At 41.1% G+C, this 21,877-nt stretch overlaps 1 protein-coding gene across 1 annotated transcript in view; it reads left to right on the top strand.

Annotated features, from left to right (window-relative positions):
• COL6A6 (collagen type VI alpha 6 chain) overlaps positions 1-21,877 on the top strand; it is a 353,383-nt gene that overhangs the window by 218,198 nt on the left and 113,308 nt on the right. The window contains exons 13-16 of the mRNA XM_082258062.1: positions 3,811-3,956; positions 10,905-10,997; positions 12,748-12,801; positions 14,974-15,045. Of these exons, the coding sequence (XP_082114188.1) occupies positions 3,811-3,956; positions 10,905-10,997; positions 12,748-12,801; positions 14,974-15,045 (365 nt within the window). The remainder of the gene's footprint in view (positions 1-3,810; positions 3,957-10,904; positions 10,998-12,747; positions 12,802-14,973; positions 15,046-21,877) is intronic.

Below are 21,877 nucleotides of genomic sequence, written 5' to 3' on the forward strand. Positions count from 1 at the left end.
ACCCTGCGCAACCTGAAAGACATAGACAAAAATGGGTTGGAGGTGGAGGGACGGGGAGATCCCCCCGGAAAATGGTTGCAATAAGGGGCTCACTGGGATTACGGTGCAAACAAAATAACTTTATTGGTGAAGATGTACACACATGGACAAAACAATTTTGCAATCAATAAAACAAGTGTGGAAACTCATCAGGTGAACTGATTAACCCTGTAGACCCCTTGGGTGTCAAGATCATACAGACAGCAAATAGAACACGTGGAGGTCCCCACCCATCCAGTCCCAAGATAGCACTGTTTAGGACGGGCTTGGTGTGATTAGTCGAGAAGGACCAACCTGAAAATCACTCTGAAAGCCCGAGCAACTGTGCTTGTGGCCAGGAAGAAGACTCATAAGGAGCCCTGTGGAGGAGGCGCCTGGGTATGCCCATGGAGAGTGTAAGGGATGCTGGGAAAATCACTCAATATGTGACAGAATGTCATCAAGTATTAACAGTACATCACAGAAGAAGGGCAAAATATGGCAACATGATCTCGTGGAGTGTAAAACAGCAAGGGCAAACTTCCTATAATGTGAGTCTCATTACCTAGCTAGAAACCTCCAGAGAAACCTGGCCCCATGGGGCAGTGCATGGCTTCCTGTGCCGGAGGGATCGTGGCTTAACCAGCCAAATTGCTTAAACAGCAAATAGCAGTGTATGGTAAAATGTGTTGGAGGGATCCTGGCTTAAACAGCCATATAGCTTAAACAGCAGCGGGAGGAAGAAATGTCTCCAAAGTAAGATCCCCCGTATTAGACAAAAAGGGAACTATAAACTAGCCCCAAGTGGTGGCTGATCGCCAAAGATCTGTTCTTACTGACTGACTATCCAGGGTATGGCAGAACTGGAGCAATAAAGGGATATGTAAGAGTCAATCTGCATAGGGAGAGTCCCGATCAGACCATTGGCTGGAGTTGCTAGGGGTTCCGGGGATGTGGTGTAACGACCATACTTAGTAGAAGATCCAATAATGGATATGTGTAAAAGAATGTATAGGTCTTACCAGGAATCACCCGTACTCATCCGTGGATTCAGGGATGTTAGTGCCGAACTCCGCACTTAGGTCATAGTCAGGGATAGCAGACGCCGGTGATGGGTTGTCCAGTAGTCCGCAGACGCCGGTGATGGGTTGTCCTTCCTCAGGACGCGTGCGCAAGCACGCGAAACGCGTCGACATCACACGTTGACGCCCCGCCCATCCTTCGTCCCTGCAGGAGATCGATACTGACTGGTTGAATATCTTCACCGCGATCCGGAAGCAGTACCGGGACTTCACCCGGACACGGAATCGAGTCTGCCCCTACAGCCCCTTTGACGGTGAAGGCTCCAACGCCACTGGCAGCAACAAGTCCAACGGACTATTGGACAACCCGTCACCGGCGTCTGCTATCCCTGACTATGACCTAAGTGCGGAGTTCGGCACTAACATCCCTGAATCCACGGATGAGTACGGGTGATTCCTGGTAAGACCTATACATTCTTTTACACATATCCATTATTGGATCTTCTACTAAGTATGGTCGTTACACCACATCCCCGGAACCCCTAGCAACTCCAGCCAATGGTCTGATCGGGACTCTCCCTATGCAGATTGACTCTTACATATCCCTTTATTGCTCCAGTTCTGCCATACCCTGGATAGTCAGTCAGTAAGAACAGATCTTAGGCGATCAGCCACCACTTGGGGCTAGTTTATAGTTCCCTTTTTGTCTAATACGGGGGATCTTACTTTGGAGACATTTCTTCCTCCCGCTGCTGTTTAAGCTATATGGCTGTTTAAGCCAGGATCCCTCCAACACATTTTACCATACACTGCTATTTGCTGTTTAAGCAATTTGGCTGGTTAAGCCACGATCCCTCCAGCACAGGAAGCCATGCACTGCCCCATGGGGCCATGTTTCTCTGGAGGTTTCTAGCTAGGTAATGAGACTCACATTATAGGAAGTTTGCCCTTGCTGTTTTACACTCCACGAGATCATGTTGCAATATTTTGCCCTTCTTCTGTGATTTACTGTTAATACTTGATGACATTCTGTCACATATTGAGTGATTTTCCCAGCATCCCTTACACTCTCCATGGGCATACCCAGGCGCCTCCTCCACAGGGCTCCTTATGAGTCTTCTTCCTGGCCACAAGCACAGTTGCTCGGGCTTTCAGAGTGATTTTCAGGTCGGTCCTTCTCGACTAATCACACCAAGCCCGTCCTAAACAGTGCTATCTTGGGACTGGATGGGTGGGGACCTCCACGTGTTCTATTTGCTGTCTGTATGATCTTGACACCCAAGGGGTCTACAGAGTCAATCAGTTCACCTGATGAGTTTCCACACTTGTTTTATTGATTGCAAAATGGTTTTGTCCATGTGTGTACATCGTCACCAATAAAGTAATTTTATTTGCACCGTAATCCCAGTGAGCCCCTCATTGCAACCATTCTCCGGGGGGATCTCCCCGTCCCTCCACCTCCAACCCATTTTTGTCTACATTTCCTAAACGCCCTCCAAATAGAGCCTGCTCCCACTTAGTAGCATAGCCTCTGTTATCTACCAACACACGTAAAAGGACAGTGCATCTAAAGAAAGGCCCCACCGAAAGCCAGCCAACATTAATTACTAGGCGCCAGGTACTTTCTACCTCTTTAAGAGGTACCCCCCACACTGGGAACACGTATGCCCACTTTCTACTAAGGTTGTATGTGCAAGGTGTACACCAGGACCCTTCTCTATTCCTCTGAAATGGTCGATGTTGCTTAGAGATTCTATTTACCCATTTATAATTCAAATTGGCCTTGCTATAATTCTCTTCAAGTGTGAGTTAGTGGTTTGTTGCCCATGTCTCTATCATAGTGCTCTAGTGTCTGTGCATTTATCTGTTTGTTGATTTACACCGTATTACATTGAATTTCCTTAATACATTCAATTGGTTTAATGCTAAGCTGTTTGTGGCCTTTTCCCTGTGTATCCTAAAAGAGTGGTAGACTGCTAACCCTTAAATCCACAGTTGTAAGCAGCTTTTAGTTTATAAGCATTGTGTCAGTGGGGACTGAGCAGTTTAGAGAGTCGTGGCAGAACAGAGAACCCATGATCGCTAGCAGCTCCTTGGGGGGTAGAGCTATATTTCAATGCCTCCTTGTGATGCCTAATGGAACAGTGCCAGATGCTTAAACACTCAGCATTCTAGCACAGGGAGCCCAATGCCATTCTGCAGCCCTGTTAGTAGGGAAGGGATACTAAAACTCCACACAAAGCTGATCTGCACACCTCCCCAGGCCCAATATAAGCCACATGGGCTGCAATTAAGGTAGTTACCCCACTGCATACATTTTAGGTGTGCAGAAGTGTTCAACAGACCCACTAGCAGCTGAGCCTCAAACAGTTGTCTCAGACTTGTTTTAATAACACAAGTATAATACTTCTTAGAGCATTCAGACACTGTTTTACACAAAAGAAAATAAATGTGTTTTTGTTTCCAATTAAATGCAAGTAATTATGCTTGAATATAACATAAAAAGCATTTGAAACCAGCCAAGGAGAAGTCATTCTAGATCATTTGCTTTAAGTAAAACAACCATTTATTTTGAAGAGTGCAGATTTATTTTGCAAGACAAAGATAATAATTTCAGTTTTATATCTTATTCCTAAATGGTCAATACTTAGGGATTAGAGTAAGCCTTATTTAGGTTATAATGTTAATTTTTAGGCCCACTTAATTATAATAAGATGTACATCTTTGATAAATTATGTATAGTTGTATACATGTATCTGTATCTTTTCAGGATTAAGTGCATTGGTTACTGTTGCACTTGAAGGAGCAAAGCATTATGATGACATCAAATACATAGAATTTGGCAGAGGCTTTGAATACAACTATCAAATGTATATTGGAATGCCAGATATTAGTGAAAGACTTTATACGCACGTGGTAAGCCAGGACCCATCCAAAGTTTAAAATTACATGTTGCATTTATCCTTTAGTGCCATTTGAAATGTCTGGGTTTTTAGCTAGAATTAAGTGAACCAATGCACATAAGTCAAAGTTCAGCAGAGAAATTGAATAGGTGACATAATTTGTGAACTATGTCTACACCACTGGCCTTGAATGCAAAGCAGGAACAAGGTCAGTCCACTCCCTGTAATTCATGCAATGAAATATATAATCCTTACAATACACAAAGTGCATTTGCCAAACCTACTAACAGAGGAGACTCTTCTTTTATTTATGAGAACATTACACTTAGAAATGTACATGGTATAATACCCAAAAGGTAGTAATAGCAGTACATATTATCTTTCAGGATTGGTCAACAAAGATTAAAACTGGCATTAACTATGAGACGTTAAGGCTGGCCATTCATGGTTTAAATCCTGGCCGGTTAACCAGGAACCAGCCGAGATTCGAATCATTACTGGGCAGGCTGAATGTGCCAAGTTAATTGATCGATCAACTTGTGTACAACCAACCTGACAAATTATCTTGCGAATATTGCTAGCGGCTGCTATAGCTGCTAGCAATAAACACTGACTTCTCCCTCGCGTCCCCCTGCTGGGAGGAGACAATTGCTCCACAGGAGGGATTCCTCTGTCAGTACTGTCTGTGTTGATGGGGAAATCATGCGAACTTCTTTCCTGCAAAGAAGGGATTTTGCACCACGTATGGTTAGCCTAATTGACATTAGATTGTACAGCAAATAAAACAAGTAGGTTGAGAATTCCAGAAGTGTATATAGCTCTAGCCTAAGCATCACTCCCATTTTTTTTTTATCCATTTAGCAAGTGTGAAGGGCGTTGCAGATTTCCAGTGTAGTAGAATCAGCTTGTGGGCCTGGAATAAGGTCTTTTCTTTTTTACTTTGCATCACTGTGACACTTAAGAAACACAAAGATATACACAAGCACACTCAGGGTCTTCGAACCTGGTTAATAACTACTAAATGGTATTTGATAATAGATATTCTCTCTGTATTCTCCATGTAGCGCACCCCCAAAAGAGCCGCTGGTGAATACAGTCCCATTTACTCCCTTAGAGCACTCACAGCCAGGTACATAGCTTTTTCGACACTCTTCCACTGGCTCCAAATTGCATTCAAAGGGTTTCTTTTTTGGGTTTTTATTGGGAATGATGAAATTGGATAGGGAGAGGGAGCATAGGATACCCCAAAATAGGCAACCCTGAACAATTTGAGGACTCCTTAACTTCTCGCTGCGCTGGCGAAGAAAAAACAAAGAATGTCCCATGGAATCTCTACACTGACAGTGACTAGTACCTGGAGGTTAAAAGCTACACTCAGTCACTATTCTGCAGCATTGGGGTCACGTACTCATAGCCCCAGGATCATCAGTTTCCTCCTGCCAATAACCACCAAACTCTTCCTAGTGAGGGAGAAGTTGACTCACTCCACAATTAGACAGCTGGACTCTTTCCCACTAACTTCCTCTTGGCTCTCTGCAGTGAGTTTCTCCAGACCTGACTTAATCCCCAGACTCCAGATTTCAAATAGGCCCCCAGCTAAGTCTAGCTGGCCCTTTGGTGTCTTCCGGATGGTCTCCTCATGAAACCTGCACCAGGGACAGGACCCCTGCACAGGGGTCTCCTCCAGTAGGACTGGACCCAGGAACTTAGCACCCTGCTGCTCAGGCCTCTGACTATTTAAGGGCTCTCTCACTTCTGTCACTGCCTACTGAGCACACCTCCCTAGGGATTGGCTAGAGTACCATAAATATTCAGGCTGCATGCCCTGTTCTTCTGCCCACGATTATTTTAGAATCATCTAGAAGACAGGGGCAAGTAACAAAGCAGTAGCCTGTGAAATACTGAGCAGTTGTAAGCTATCAACCCCTGCTCCTCTGATTACAGGGGAGCCAAACTAGATCTATCTAGCAGCCTACTCTAGATTAGGGGGCTGCTACATCTATCTGAAAACCAATATGACAGATAGAAACAGCATTTACTTTTTCAATGCAGTCTCAAGTCAAGTTCAAAAAGGACACAATCACTCTATGAAACTGCTACATGACTGGTAATAAAAAAAAAAAAAAAACCTACATACTCCAGTAGTGACCCATTGTCACACAAATCACAGCTTAACCGACTGTGATTTTTACCGCCCCCTACCCCCCAACCACTAATCTAAACAAGCAAGAAAGAAATAAATAAGAAATTATTTCATGAAAAATAGATGACAGGGCAATTAAAGTATATATGAACCCTTACCTTGTAAAACAATCCATTTAGTTTAAAACAGAAATGAAAGGCAATAGATTTGTGTATAGAAATATGAAGAAAACATTATAAACACATTTTTTCACCTTTTTTCATAAGTAATCACATACCCTCTGTTCTCAGCTGTATAAGGAGCTCATAGAGCTGGGAGAGGAGAAACAGGGGGGGGGGGCTGTCAGCAGAAGTCTAATCATTGGAGGACAGCAGGCTGAATTGTCAGCGCAGCTCAAGAACTGACCACACTGTGCACTCATGCCTAGTGTTGTCAGTTTAATAGGAAAGCAAAAAGAATAGTAGGAACACCAGGGATTTCACAAAGAGAATGCAATACAAAGAGAACAGGATACTTTTTATACAAGTACATGGCACAGCAGGCACATATCAGGAATATGAAATGTTGGGTTTACATATTCTTTAAGTAGTGAATGTATATAGATTATTTTTAGAGAAGGGGGATATATTTTAGTGTTACTTTAACTACCTCTAATCCTCAAAAGCTATACAGATTGCTTCTATATTTATATTTGCAGTGTTTAGACATTAGACGATTCACACATCCAGAAATAATACAAAAGTGTTCTGTAATCCTAATTTTTAATTCTGTTTTTATGGGGACATTGACTGATATGTCATGCCCTTGGTAATAAAATCTATAATTTTATAACTCTTAACTTTTAAAACACAACAGATGTTTCAGTCTGTTGTGACTGAAACATTTAAATCCTTTCCCAATTTTTGAGTGCATCCACACATCATTGTTAGAATTATCACACCCAGATAGATGTCCCAGTTGACGAGATGTCATGTCATTCTACAACAGAGTCTCAAACTAGCAACCACAGTGGAAACTGATATCCTGACATCTTTGAACTTGCCAGTAAAGCTGACAATTTGTAATTTGTTGAGTTTTTTAATTCTAAGTAAAAGAGTATGTGGCATTCTGTACTACTATGCTACACTGCTAATAAAATTGCCAGATTGTTAACAGAAGACTCCAGCAGGCTGCTCTTAAAACACAAATACTAAGACACGTTGCCAGTATGCTTGCCAAACTGCAAACAAAGTCTCCGCTGCCCAATGTTTTTGTACTTGACAGCAAAGCTATTGCTTGTTACACTGAGCTCATCCCCAAAATGTGAGCCTTACTTGGGTTATATATACTGTACATAATAGTAAGAGAAAAGAACCATTTTGCAAAGCATAAAAGGCGAGTGTCATCATTGGGGCTGATTTACTAAAGACGTTGAGAAACTTTACTCACAAAATTTTGTGAATGTTTATTTTAATTATCCAGTCCTGTAAAAAGCATTTGCACATTATTGGATATTTAAAGTTAACAGGATTTTCTTGTCACATAATTGGATAATTGAAAAGAGTTCACTCAAAATTTTGAGTGGAGATTCTCAAAGTCTCTGTTAAAGTAGTAAATCAGCCTCATAGTACCATAACTTAATAAGACATGTTCAGTGTGAATCACCAGTCCTCGAAATTACCAAAGTTAGAAAAAAAGGTAGTCGAAAACTTGAGCCTTGTTTCTCCTACTTGCCTTATGCAAGAATATAATAGAACAGAACAATTAGGCAAGTCAAAAAATGCAAGTACCAGACAATGAGGCTGATTTACTAAAGAAGTTGCGAACCTTCATTTGCAAAATTTAGTGAACATTCATTTCAGTCATCTAATCATGTAAAAGGCATTTACACAGTATTAAAAGTGAAAAGGAATTTGCTTTTTACATAACTGGATCATTTAAGTTGTAGGAGAGGTTGTCCATACACACCCGATTTTGTCAAATTTCTCTGGATGTCCTCTGTTGTTATTTTATAGTGGTAGATTATCATTTATCAATTGTATTCATTCAACTACAGTAAGAGAATTGGACCTCTTCCACAGAGGCGGCTCTAGGCTTTGTGGAGTCTTAGGCAAAACTTAGACATGAGGCTCCACTCGCTCCCATAATAGGAAAAATAATTAAAAGGATTAAAATTAACTGTATAGATTGCATATATTAAGAGCCTTAAATTGTTACTAAACCGACAACAGTAAAATTAGTCTGTATATGCAGTATAGCATGCTTGTCATACTCACTGTGGAACCTAACCTCCACATTGTATAAAAAGGCTGTTTGATTCTGTCTTCTCTGATCCTTCCCTTCTTTAACTGTCCCCAAGCCATCCGCTGATAGTACAGTGCCTTGGAGGCACTCTGCACATGCTCAGTTTGGTGTGTATTGCTAGAGAGATTTTTTTTCTTGGGAGAATGCATGTGATCGGCACAGGGCCAATCAGCACTGTCCAGACAGAGGGTCAGGGGTCCTGCAGCCCAATAGGACAGTCAGAGTAGAATGAAAACTCCTCCTACAAGCTTTAACCAGACACTGATAGAAGTCACAAGACTGCTATATGCTGCTGATGAGGAAAGGTATTTAGCAGTTTATATTTACTAAAATGATTGAATTTCCATGTTCTGTGTACTGTGGGAGTCACAGGTTTCCTGCCAAGAACTAATATAGGGCAAACATTTCAGGAAACTTTTGCTTCTATCTTAAGCTAGGTAAACACGGGTCGAAAATCTGCAGAGAATGGTCAGTTTGGCAGAAATCGTCAACTTTCAGCCCGTGTGGACAGCTCCTCTGAGAGAAACTGGTCTCACAACTGTCTTCTGTCAAACGAACATGCTGGAAAACCAACATCTGATCAGCATCTGATCAGCTATTGGCTGTGAGCGCTAATATGTTCTGGTGGGGGGGGGGAGGGGTGGCAGTCCCCCAGTCAGAACACAATAGCTCAGGTGGGAGATCTCCCCACTAACATCAGATGTGTTAGTATGGCAATCTGTAAGCCCGCTTGGTTAAACAAAAAAAACTTCTTGTGTGCACACAGCATAAAACCTCAAGCATTTTTCCTTTGCATTGCTAGATATCCCCTTGAGATGAAGATCACTTAAAGAGACCCAATAACCAGCTCACACTCACAATTTACATTTTTTTGTATAATACAGCAAAATAGTATAAATTTGTGTCCTACTTTTTTTCTTTGGTGCTTCCTAGTTTTATTTGAAGCTAGTAGAAATCAAACACTTCTGTTAGCTTCACCTGCCACTTTGTGCCACCTAACAATGATACTGACAGCATTGGCCGACAGGGATAGCTGGTTGCAGATTGCAAGTGGTAATGAAAGTTTTTACATAATGTGGCCTTAATTATTATTATTATTATTATTATTATTATTATTATTATTATTATTATTACTATTACTATTACTATTACTATTATTATTATTATTATTATTATATTCCAGGATTTAGATAGTGCCAACAGTACAATTACAATACAATTTAATACAGTAGGAATCAGAGGGCCCTGGTCATTATAGCTTACAATCTAGGAGGGAGGGTCCAGAGATACAAAAGGTAATAACTGTGGTGGATAGGCTGATGGGGAAATTAAAAGTACAGTTGTTGGGTGCAGGCAGGGTAGGTCTCTCCGAAGAGAAGGGTTTTCAAGGATCGTCTAAAAGTGGACAGAGAAGGAGATAGTCGGACAGATTGGGTTGCGTAGTTCTAGAGGACGGGGGAGGTTCTGAGAAGTCCTAGAGGTAAGCATGGGAGGAGGTGACAAAGGAGCTAGAGAGCAGGAGGTCTTGGGAGGAACGAAGAGAATGATTAGGTTGGTATTTGGAGACAGGATTAGTAATGTAGCTGGGGACAGAGTTGTGGATGGCTTTGTAAGTTAGTATTTTGAATTTATTTTGTTGGGTGAGCGGAAGCCAGTAGAGGTATGGCAGAGAGGGGCAGCAGACATTGAGCGGATGGTAAGGTGGATGAGTCTGGCGGCAGCATTCATGGTGAACTGAAGGGAATAGCCAATGTAAAGGTAAGCCAATAAGGAGTGAGTTGCAGTAGCTGAAGCAAGAGATGACCAAGTTGTAAATTAGTGAAGTGTGGTGTCATTGGTTAGGAAGGGGCGTATTTTGGAGATGTTGCAGGGGTTTAGGCACCAAGCTTTGGACAGTGATTGGATGTGGGGCTGAAAGAATAGTTCAGAGTACAGAATTACACCTAGCACTTTGGCATGCGAGGTCAGGTTGATAGTTGAGCTGTTGATCTTCACAGAGAAGTCAGGGGAAGGGACACGTGGGGGAAGAAATATTATGAGCTCGGCTTTGGATAGAGTTTGAGAAAGTGGTGTGACATCCAGTCTGATATGTGTGTAGTAATATAGTGATTCGTGAGGAGACTAATGGAGTAAACTGAGGGGTAGAGAGATAGATTTGGGTATCATCAGTGTGGAAAAGGTATTGAAAGCCATGGGACGCTATTAAATGACCCAGGGAGGAGGTGTAGATCGAGAATAGGAGAGGTTCAAGAACAGAACCTTGGGGGACCCCGATAGAGAAAGGAAGAGGAGAAGAGGAAGTAGATTTGTAAGTTAGGTGTGGTGGGATAGGTAGGATGAGAACCAGCGAAGAGTACAGTCGCAAAGACCAAAGTATTGGAGTTTTTTGAAAAGAGAGTAGAGTTTTTGAGGAGGACGGAGCTCCAGAGAGAGTCTACGGTAGAACCAATATTAAACATAATATAGTTTGTAATCTCTATTGATTTAAAACAAGTTATGAAAACAGCATAATTATATTGTACTTTTGTTTTGCAGTCCAATGTTGCTGAGAAGACATGTTGCTGTTTGTTTTGTAAGTGCACTGGAGAAAGGGGCAGTCCTGGACTATTTGGTCCTCGTGGAAAACCGGTACTGAATTTTGTTTTAATGTTTTTAAATTATGATTTATATTATTTGAACCTTATGAATCTACTGAAAATGGAGAAGATCATATATGTACAGTATTTATTAAGATGGTTTACTAACATTGTTACAGTACATAATAACATAGTTAGTCAGGTTGAAAATAGACACAAGTCCATCTAGTTCAACCAAAAAAAGATAAATCATACAATCCCATATACACAATCCTATACCCACAGTTGATCTAGATAAAGTTGAAAAACCCCAGCAAAGCATGATCCAATTTGCTACAGCAGGGGAAACATTCAGATTTTACCTGAATCAACTTTACCTGTAAATGTTATTATCCAGTTATATTATGCACATTTAGAAAATAATCAGGGCCTTTTTTAAAGCAATCTACTGAGCTGGCCAGAACCAGATCTTGAGGGAGTCTATTCCACATTTTCACAACTCTTACTGTGAAGAAACCTTTCTGTATTTGGAAATAAATGTTTTTTTCCTCTAGACATAAAGAGTGCCCCTTGTCCTCTGTGATGACCTTAAAGTAAATAACTCTCCACCAAGTTCACTATATGAACCCCTTATGTATTTCTACATGTTTATCATATCCCCCCTTAATCTCCTCTTCTCAAGAGAGAATACATTCAGTTAATTGAATCTTTCCTCATAACTGCCTCTTATCAGTTTGGTTGCCCTTCTCTGCACTTTCTCCAGTTCCCCAATATCCTTTTTGAGAACTGGTGCACAAAACTGAAACTAACAAAGTAGGTAACTCACATATTAATATGAATGAATTATAAATAAAGAAAAGCCGTGTTCACTTTGACTACCCAACCATGTGCAAGGGACATAACAAAAGCAGAATATTTGCTTGTCCATGATTAGATAATTGAAATGAACACAGCTTCATTTTATTCACTACCTTAAGCAAACATTCACTTCGTAATTTGAAAATCCACTGTAACATAAAAACTCTTTATCTCTTAAACCCTTTTGCCGCCACTAACATAAGACTTAAGCATGCAGCAGCAGCATCTGCACACACTTCAGGATGCTATGGCAGCCATGAGTGTGTGCATATTTCTTTAGCTGACTGTCAGCTTTCTAGTGGAAGTAATTCAGGACACTGTAGATCCACCTTATCACTTCCACGGTTGCAGCATCATGCTCCCCCCCCCCCCAGCCATATATCCTGGGCTTCGCTATGGGACGCCCATATCTGGTGTCAGAGTGGGGAGTGGAGGACAATTAGCATGAATCTGTTCACTGATTGTCCCTGCACTAAATGAAGCTGGAAGCAACAAGCATTTTTTAACCTCAGGTTTCAGGGGTGTCATTACCTGGCTGCTGTGGCCACATCACCATTGTCAACTAATCACAAAGTAGGTTGGGATTTTAAATTTTACAGCTGTCATGAAAGCAAAAAGTGAGGGTGCTCTAAGAAGCTATTTTTCTTCATGCTGGGGAGATTTCCTTTCACTTGTTGTTGCATCTCTAAGACAGGAAGGTAAAGGAAATCTACCCAGCAGGACAAAAACAGGTGATATCAGGTTAAAAATTACCTAAAATGGAGTTCAATCCTTCCCTACGCTCTCTGAAAAGAAATGTTTTGGCTCTGCGTACATTTTTAGTGTACAAAAAACTTCACAAACACATTCTTTTTATTTCAATCATTTTTTTTTTTAATTAAATGTAAATGTATTTTAAAGATATACATTTATCATCTAAATTCTAACTTGTCATTTATTTCCAGGGGCTACCTGGGCGAAAAGGAGTGCCAGGACATTCTGGGGAAGAGGGTGATGATGTGAGTATCTCTTCTAAGTCTTTTTATTTAGTGAAATGCAGTGCTGTAGTAAAATTACATTTAGAATTGATATTGTACTTCGGTTTCTGGTCAGCACAAATGGTACCATGTTAGAAAAACAAAACTTGCCTAACACTAATTTTCCCTTAATCCCTTGTTTACTTACTTATCTCTTCTTCACTGGGATCCTCTGTACCAGAGACCACCTCTTTCTGCACCAAAGAATACCAGGTCCAGATAGATTCTGTATAGAAAAACATATAACCAGGGGGTGTGCCAAGTGTGCCTGGGCACACCCTGATCACTATGTGCAGTGACGATTCCCCCTTCTAGTCAGGCTTCCCCCCCATGTTGCGCCTCTCCCCACAGTGCTGCTGGTTTCCCTCCTTTTCTCTTCAGCCGGCTGCTGGGGGGTGTTTCAGAATGGAGAACGGGGGAAGGAACTAGAAAATATGTAAATTACCGGCCCCTACCTTTTCTAAATGAACACAGTGAACACACTCACTGTGTTCATTCACAACTGAAGCATAGTAAACTGTGTGCTCCCCCCCCCCCTTTTCCCCGCAGCACTGCTGGCTTCCTGCTGGCTGCTGCGGCAGATGTTTTAGGATGGATAGTGGGAAAGGAGCCAGGAAACATACCATTTACCGGCCTCTTCCTTTTCTGAATGTTGCAAAGATTTGCCCTTGGGAGGTGTGACACGCCCAAAGATACAGTGTAAAAAGCAAGTTTATTGGAACATACAATGACATACAATGTCGGCAGGTAAACACAGACGACAGGTACCATATTATGAAACAGATTGCTGATGTTATGCATAGTATATTAATATTCATAGTCAGTATTCCATAGCACAATCCATGGTAGGTATAAAAATGCATCCTGAAAACCCAACGCATTTCATGAACAACCATTAACTTCCTAAGGGGTCACCAAGGGGCCCATACTTACAAATCTGTTAAAATAAATTGCATGCTCATGATCCATTGGCTGTCGCTGGGAATGTCTATCCCGAGAGCTGTGGGTCTGGGATCCACGAGGGCCCAGCAGGACAAACAGGGCCAAACACAAGCACAGACCAACATATCTATGTATCAGACTCATATCTAAAGTGTATATGAATAGTAATATCAGCAATCAGTACAAGGGGTATAATACTGTGCAGTAAGTAGGGGTATCAACTGGTAACACTGAGAGTGAGCCTGAGTTCAAAAAGTATGTTTCTGATGCTCAGATTAAATGCTAAAAGTGAGCAATAATGCAAAAGAGTATCAATGACGTGTGATTAAAGTTGAATGAAATGACAAAACAAGAAGTAAACCAAATAGCCCCAGAGGCCTCAAAAAGGAAAGGATAGTGAATTGAAGTGACCTACCTAAGTGGGATTATGTAGCAACAATGTATTATATTGTGCAATCAAAGTGAAATAAACACGGCTCCCTAAGTGCATAGGATATGACATATAATGTAAGGGTGAAAGAGAGTTGGAGAGAGAGTGAGGAGGAAAATGAAATCCTAGTGCATGTGATAAGGAAGAAAGAAAAAGGAGGATATGCAGCCATCAAATCTCCAGTCTAAAAGGCAAAAAAAGTGGTTGAATGTGAACTACCATATTGAAGCAATACTCTGGCAAAAGGTTGTATGTGTCATCACCGAAAATTGTGGAGCCACTGAAGGCAAGTGCAGGGCTGGGCTCTCTTATCTGTCTTCCTTTTCTGAATGAACACAGTGAGTGATCAGTTCTGATCACTCACTGTGTTCTTTCATTACTGAAGCATAGTAAACACTGTGTTTACTATGCTTCGGTTTGTAAATGAACAAGAAGCTGCCCAACACAGAGCACTTCCCATTCATTCACTGTCCAGTGCAGTTGAGGCTGCAGAGAAAGGCATGTGTGTTTGAGCTTTGGGGTGCACACCCCAAATGCAATGCAATAGGCTACGCACACCTATGCATACAACAATGCGGGAAATTGATTAGGCAAACTAGGCGAGCTAGCAGTAGACCCACTTAATTACTTGCACAAAGCAAATTTTAAAGCAAAGAAATGAATACTGTGTGGGTCTGATACTCTCAAATACATGCATCAGTCTTAATAATGCAGTATAATAGTATAATAATGTAGTGTGTGTAAAGGGTAGTAACTTCATTCACGGTGTTTGTTTTTATTAGGGTGAAAGAGGAATAACTGGTCCTAGAGGAGAACCTGGTTATAAAGGATGTGCGGGAATCAAAGGTCCTAAGGTATGTCTTAAGTCTTACCCCTTCACATTACGTTTGCTTTTTTTTTTTTAACAATCTACTCAACGGCCCTCTAAAAGACTTGCCATATAGGACAGGACTAAAAAAAAAAAATCTGACTCATCAAGCTGCAGTATAATTTACTCTGTGCCACATTAAGCGGAATCACATGAAAGCATTTGAACTGTTTTGTTGAGTCATTCAAAATAAACACCTTAAAGTTTTACCACCTGACTCACAAAACTTTGTTACTGATAGCCTGTGGATTAGAGTGGCAATTGCTCACAAAGTATAAAAGTCGGAGAAAGCAAGGCAGCTAGCATTTTTAAAAAGTGCGCAATGGCAATCCCTATTTTTTTCAGTAAATGTTTCCTTTACACAGTTGATTATGTCATACAAAAGGTAAACGGGTTATGATAAAGGATAAATTGACTTGCATTCAGTGTTGCCAACCATCAGTATTTTTACTGGCAGCCAATAAAAAATGGGCATTTTTCTCCTGCCAGTTAATGCCAGTGACAGGAAAAGGTTGGCAGTAAAAAATATGGCTGTGATGCTCGGCTTGGAACCGGAGCCAGATGAGACCATTCGGGTGTCCTGTCCCTAAGCTAATTTTATTTATTTATATATATATACATATATACATATACACACACACACTATATATATATATATATATATTGAAAATAAAATACATTTTTTTTTTTTTGCTTTAATACCTACTTTAAATCCCATCACTATTGTATATTGTACTTGTTTGTAGCCTAAATACTGAAACTTGCACTTAAAACTGTAATTTTGTAACTTTTGGAAATGCCAGTGAAAACTTGGCTGCGCCAGTAAATTTTTGGTGTTGTGTCAGTAAAATATAATCTGGAAGGTTGGCAACACTGCTTGCATTTTACATAACCGCCTAACTAATTTTGAAAATACGTGGCGACCTTGGTACATTATTCATCTATGAAGTTGTAGCACCTTCCTAGGTAGGTGCTAGGAAAACGCATTTGGTGGCTCTTTTATGCTTATCAGGATAGTCAGATCTGTTAGTTTGGCCTGTCACATGTTTCCAGGTGTGATTTATTGGGTCTAAGAGAATCTCCCCACTGTATCCAATAGGGGAGCTTGTTGGACAGTGGAGGAAACCTAACCAGTAGCACACCAGGGTTTATGGCTGTCCCAGTGGGTGGGCATTGCTGCAATGCATCCTGGGATTGGCAATAAATCCTGAGGGAGCATGTGAAAGGGTGTTTTTTGGCGGGAGCAAAGTCCCAGGAGGAGGTGGACGGCTGTCACTCCTAATGCAAGTGTGAGGAAAGTGGTTCAGGCAGTCGGCCTAGTGAGCCAGGTGTGGAGCTGAGCTGCAGAATCCAGAGTGCTGACAAGTGGAGCCGCTGGCAGAATCATCTTGGGAAAAACAGTATCGTGAGTACCAGGAGATCTGCCTAAGGGTCTGCCTAGGAGAGGGGACCACTCCAGAGAAGTCAGGGGATCAAGGAGCTCGCCCACACAAGGAGTGTATCAGTAAAGGGGGTGCCGTGTAGTTGACCCTGAAGATTAGGAACAAAAGGGGGTGCCAGGAAGGACCCTGAATTTGTTCTGCAGTACAGTTTACCTCAGAAAGGATACAGTTTACCTCAGAAAGCTCATTTAAATATACTTCACAGCTGAAGTGAAACAGCGGCCTAGCCCTGACTAGCGTTACTCAGCATTACTCAGCATTTTCAAGTCATCCCAGCCTATTGTGCATAGTGTATAAAGTTGGAGTATCCCACTCATTCCCTTCTCCTATCCAAGTTCCAAGTAAAAACACAAAAACCAAAGCTACCAGACTGTTTCCGGACTGAGCTAAAATACTTGGGAAAAATGTCAAACTGTCATGTTGTTGCTATTGGTAACCCAGGGAAACCCATAACCAGCAGCTCCCAAGTGAGTAGTGCTACAAATATTAGAGATTTGTGAAAGAAAAACCTTGATTGTCCTTGTCTTGCCCACATTTATCTTGTTTATCTTTCCTTTATTTCTTTTTTTTATATATATATGATTTGATTTATTTTGAACAACATAAAAACACTATTCAGTTGATTAGCGATCAATAACAATGATACTTATACTAAGCAAATACTACTTACTATAATACTAGTACTATATACTGATCCTATTAATATCTTGTTAAAACAAGATATTAGTCTAATTGTTTGCTTTTATTAATAAATCTGCTATATCCCTACTTTCATTTTTTATTAGAGATACATTTCAACATCAGTTATATTTCTGTGTTCTTCTTTTACTTGTTTATAACCTTAGGTATATTATACCTTGTATTATTACCAATGTGTTAATTGTACTGTGTCAAGAAAAAAAACAATAAAAATCTTAAACGCAAAAAAAAAAATAATAAAATAAAATAAAACACAGCATATACTTTTGAAGTACAATAACTGTCGAAAAATATGCAAGACTAAAATGAGTAACAATTGTTATCCAGTATAATGATTAAGATTAAAGTGACCATGTCAGTTGCCAAAATCAAAATGCCATTTCTCTACAATGGAAGATTTTAGAGACCTCCTCTCCGGTGGCCTGTGTCTCCTACCACTGTTCCATTCCAGCCTTTGTCAGACTCTTCAGCATGCCCGTGTCCCTCACCACACACTGTGGTCCAGTGACCCCGTTGTCACTAAAGAACACAGCAAGCACATAGGGCTCAGAGGATGGAACCACAGTAGGCAGCAGGGTACACAAGTGTCAAATGCTAAAGACTTTGCCAGATGTTGTAGCATTGGAATAGAAGAAAGGAAGGTAGGAGAGATGGGCATGTGAGAGGGAAATGTAATAGCACTTCCTCTAAAGAACTGCTATTTTGATTTTTTTATTTCTTTTTTAGGAAAATTTAAAGGGTTGCTTCAACTAAAAAATTCAATATTTAATTGGATCCAACTGGGCTCCTCTCTAGTTCTCATTTCTGAAGACATTAGAGCTAAATGTTGGATACCAGTTTTTTGTATATCTACATTTAGTTACACACGCATAACTACTCAGTCTTTATTGTTCAAAATAAACATTTTTACACATATTCCAAAACTCCCAGCATGAATTGGAACAGCAAAATAAATACAGTCAGAACCACCCTAAATTGGGTTCAATAAGAACGTAAATATACAATCCCTTTCAGAAGAGGACCTTTTGTCTCATCATACGGATGAACGTAAAGTGAAAAACTTACATGTGTCCAGCTAGAAGAATAACAATATATAGGTCACCAGTTACCATAGAAGTTAGAGAATGTGACCCCACTTATACATCATTGACTTGTTCCCTTCTCTGGAGAGCAATGTTTAGGTTAAGTACAGGGATAAGGATTTGGGTTTTGCTGTTCCAGTGAACTGATGCAGTAACAATAATGCCCTGCAGGGGCTTTTTAACTTTAAGTGATTGTAAACGATCACCTTGTATAACAACCCATTCAGTTTAAAACTGAAACGCAAGGCAAAACATGTATGTATTGATATAAAAACTATGTGCACTTAAACACCCTTCCCATCCAGGCCAATTTTCAGCTTTCAGCGCTCGCACACTTTGAATGACAATTGCGCGGTCATGCTACACTGTACCCATTTGAAATTTTTATCATTTTTTTCACACAAATAGAGCTTTCTTTTGGTGGTATTTAATCATCTCTGGGTTTTTTATTTTTTACAAAAAAAAAAGAATAAAGACAAAAAATTTTGAAAAAAAAAAAAAGTTTTTCTTATTTTCTGCGAGTAAATTTTGATAATAAATTTTTCTCCTTCACAGATGTGCGCTGATGAGGCGGCACTGATGGGCACTGATAGGCTGCACTGATGGGCACTGATGAGGTGGCACTTATGGGCACTGATGAGGTGGCACTTATGGGCACTGATGAGGAGGTACTAATATGCCGCACTGATGAGCACTGATAGGCGGCACTGATAGGCGGCACTGAGAGTCGGCACTGATGAGCACTGATAGGCGGCACTGCTGGGCACTGATAGGCGGCACTGCTGGGCACTGATAGGCGGCACTGCTGGGCACTGAGAGGTGGCACTGCTGGGCACTGACAGGTGGCACTGCTGGGCACTGAGAGGTGGCACTGCTGGGCACTGACAGGTGGCACTGCTGGGCACTGAGAGGCAGGACAGATGGGCGGCACTGATGGGCACTGATAGGCGGCACTGATGGGCACTGGCGGATGGCACTGGACACTGACGGGTGGCACTGATGAGCGGCACTGATGGGCAGCACCATCAGTGCCCACACTCAGTGCCCATAGTGCTGCCAGTCAGTGCTCATCAGTGCCTAGATGAGCAGGCACTGATGGGCACTGACTAGCAGCACTATGGGCACTGATTGTGGGCATTGATGGGGGGCACTGATGGCGGGCACTGTGGGCACTGATGGGGGGGCACTGTGTGTGTGTTTTTACCTCTTGTAATCAGGGCACTGGTGATCGGTGCCCTGATTACATTCTCCTGTGTCCCCGGCGCTGTGAGGCGCCCCCTCCTTCCTCACACTGCAGGCTCCGTGTGAGGAAGGAGCGCCGGCGATGAGAGATGATCTCATATGTTTACATATGAGATCATCGCTCATTGGACGGCCAGATCACGTGGTGAATGGCCGCTGTGATTGGCCATTCACCATGATCTGTGATCGGCCGTGTCCAAGGGACACGGCCGACACAGATTTTCCCCGCAGCACGCTCGCGGGAGTGCGCTGGGGGCGTGTCACTGGGAGGCCGTTTAAAAACGGCCTCCCGAAAATTCGAGTCCGCGCTGCAGCCGTATATAGGCTGTAGCGCGGATGGGTAGTGGTTAAAGGTGATTACATAATCTCTGTTCTCAGCTGTATAAGAGCTGGTGGGAGGAGAAGCAACAGCATACTGAACTCTCCAGTGAATGGCTGTGGGGGGGGTCAGAAAAAGTCTAATCATATGAGGAGAGCAGGCTAAGTTCCCAGCATAACCTAAGAACTGACCATGTTGTGCTCTCCTGCTTAGTGTGATCAGTTTCTAATAGCAAAAGCAGAAGGACTAGCAGGAACAGAAGGGATTTCACATAAAGGAAGCAATATAGATAGAACAGGATACTTTCCATATAAGTACATGGTACAGCAGGCACATATCAGGAATATGATATGCTGGGGTAACACATGCTTTAAGTTAGCTAGCTGAGGGTTTTGTTATGTGCCAATTTTCCCACTATAAAAGAGGAAAAGAACAGTCATAGGGGTTGATTTACTAAAGGTAAATAGTCTGTGCACTGCAAGTGCACCCACATGCTTGCACATGATTGGATGATAGAAATCAGCAGAGCTTACCCTCAGATCTAGAACAACTGCACAGTATATTTGCCTTTAGTAAATCAACCTCATAGTGTCGATGTATTGGAAGCTATTGTAGGGAAAGGATAGCGAAAGCTGACAAGCCGCAGTTTTTTTTTAAGTTTGGAAAATTTTTGTATAGGTGACAACATTATCATTTGAATTTTATTGGTGGAAGGTGGTTGACATTTTTTAATTCAAAACTGTGCTATTCAATATTTTCTCAATAAAGTAACCCAATTATAGGAAAGACTGCAGTACTGTCCTCTTATGAAACCACTTTAACTTAGGGGCCCCTCTGATCCCCTGCTTTGTTGTTTATGTTTGGAAAATGTCTTCAATTTTGATTGCTAGCTCTTTTGATTTTTAACACTTTTACTGTCTTTTCTGTTGGTATTGTGGGCTTATTTGTTTTTCATTTCATTTCATTTCAAGGTCAGCAGTCACTTTTATCTGCTGTCATGTTCATAGCAAACTTTTTGCTGCAAGACTTCCCTTTATTAATTGAGCAACAAGGCTTCCCTTGTTTCAGGGAGTATTATTTGGGTGTTTTTATTTTATTTCTTTTGGTGATATATAAAGGTTTTTAGCCTAAACTAAAGTAGGCCCTTTTTTCAAGGGTGGTATTTTAGAGTTCTATTTTCTTTTAGGGGTTTCAAAATGTTCATATTTTTTCTTGATAAGATTTTTTTTTTAATTTGGGATTCCAAAATGCAGCGTATGGAGATGACTTTTGTTTTCAGCATATTTGAAAGAAAAGAAAAACTAAGTGAATGAACAATGTACAGCTTAACCACTTTACATTATTTCACTCATATTCAATGTACCCCCTATCCTCATAGATAAAATAAAAGGTTTGCATACACCACTTATGCCTATTATCCCTGAGTAAAACTGTCCTGCTTGACAATTTTACACTGCTCTAGGCTCTGCAATATCTAAATTTGTGTAGTAAAATGCCTACCTGTGCTCTTAGTCTCTAGTAATTTCGTATCTAAAATTGCTATTTAAATTTGTCCTGCTGCTGGCCAGTTTTTACACTGCTGTGTCATCTGTAGTCTCTTAACTTTTCGTAGTAAAAAAACATTTGCCTGTACTCTTTGTCTTTAGTACACTTTTAGCCAATTTTGCCTCAATATAAATGTCTTGCTGCTGGTGAGTTTTTCACAGCTGTATCATCTGTGGTCTCCTAATTCTTGTTGAGAGTTTGAAAGAAACTTCATGGACCCCTCTAGTGATTTACACAAAGAGTATAAATAAATATATAAACTTTAATTCAAGTGAAATTACACAATTCTTAAAAAAAGGATAAAATGGCATGAAATTCATCTTACAATTCCACACAGACCTGGTTGGCCAGGAAAGGGAGGGCAGCAAGTATATGCCCCCTTCCGATAGTAGACCAGGCCACATGCCTTTCAACACTGGAGGGGTTTACCTTGTAGGGGTGGCATCAAAGCTCCCCTTTTACAAAGTATCCTTGTCTTAATGTTAAGGG

Source organism: Pelophylax lessonae (assembly GCF_965119305.1).
Source record: "Pelophylax lessonae genome assembly, chromosome: 5".
Taxonomy (NCBI): Eukaryota; Metazoa; Chordata; class Amphibia; order Anura; family Ranidae; genus Pelophylax; species Pelophylax lessonae.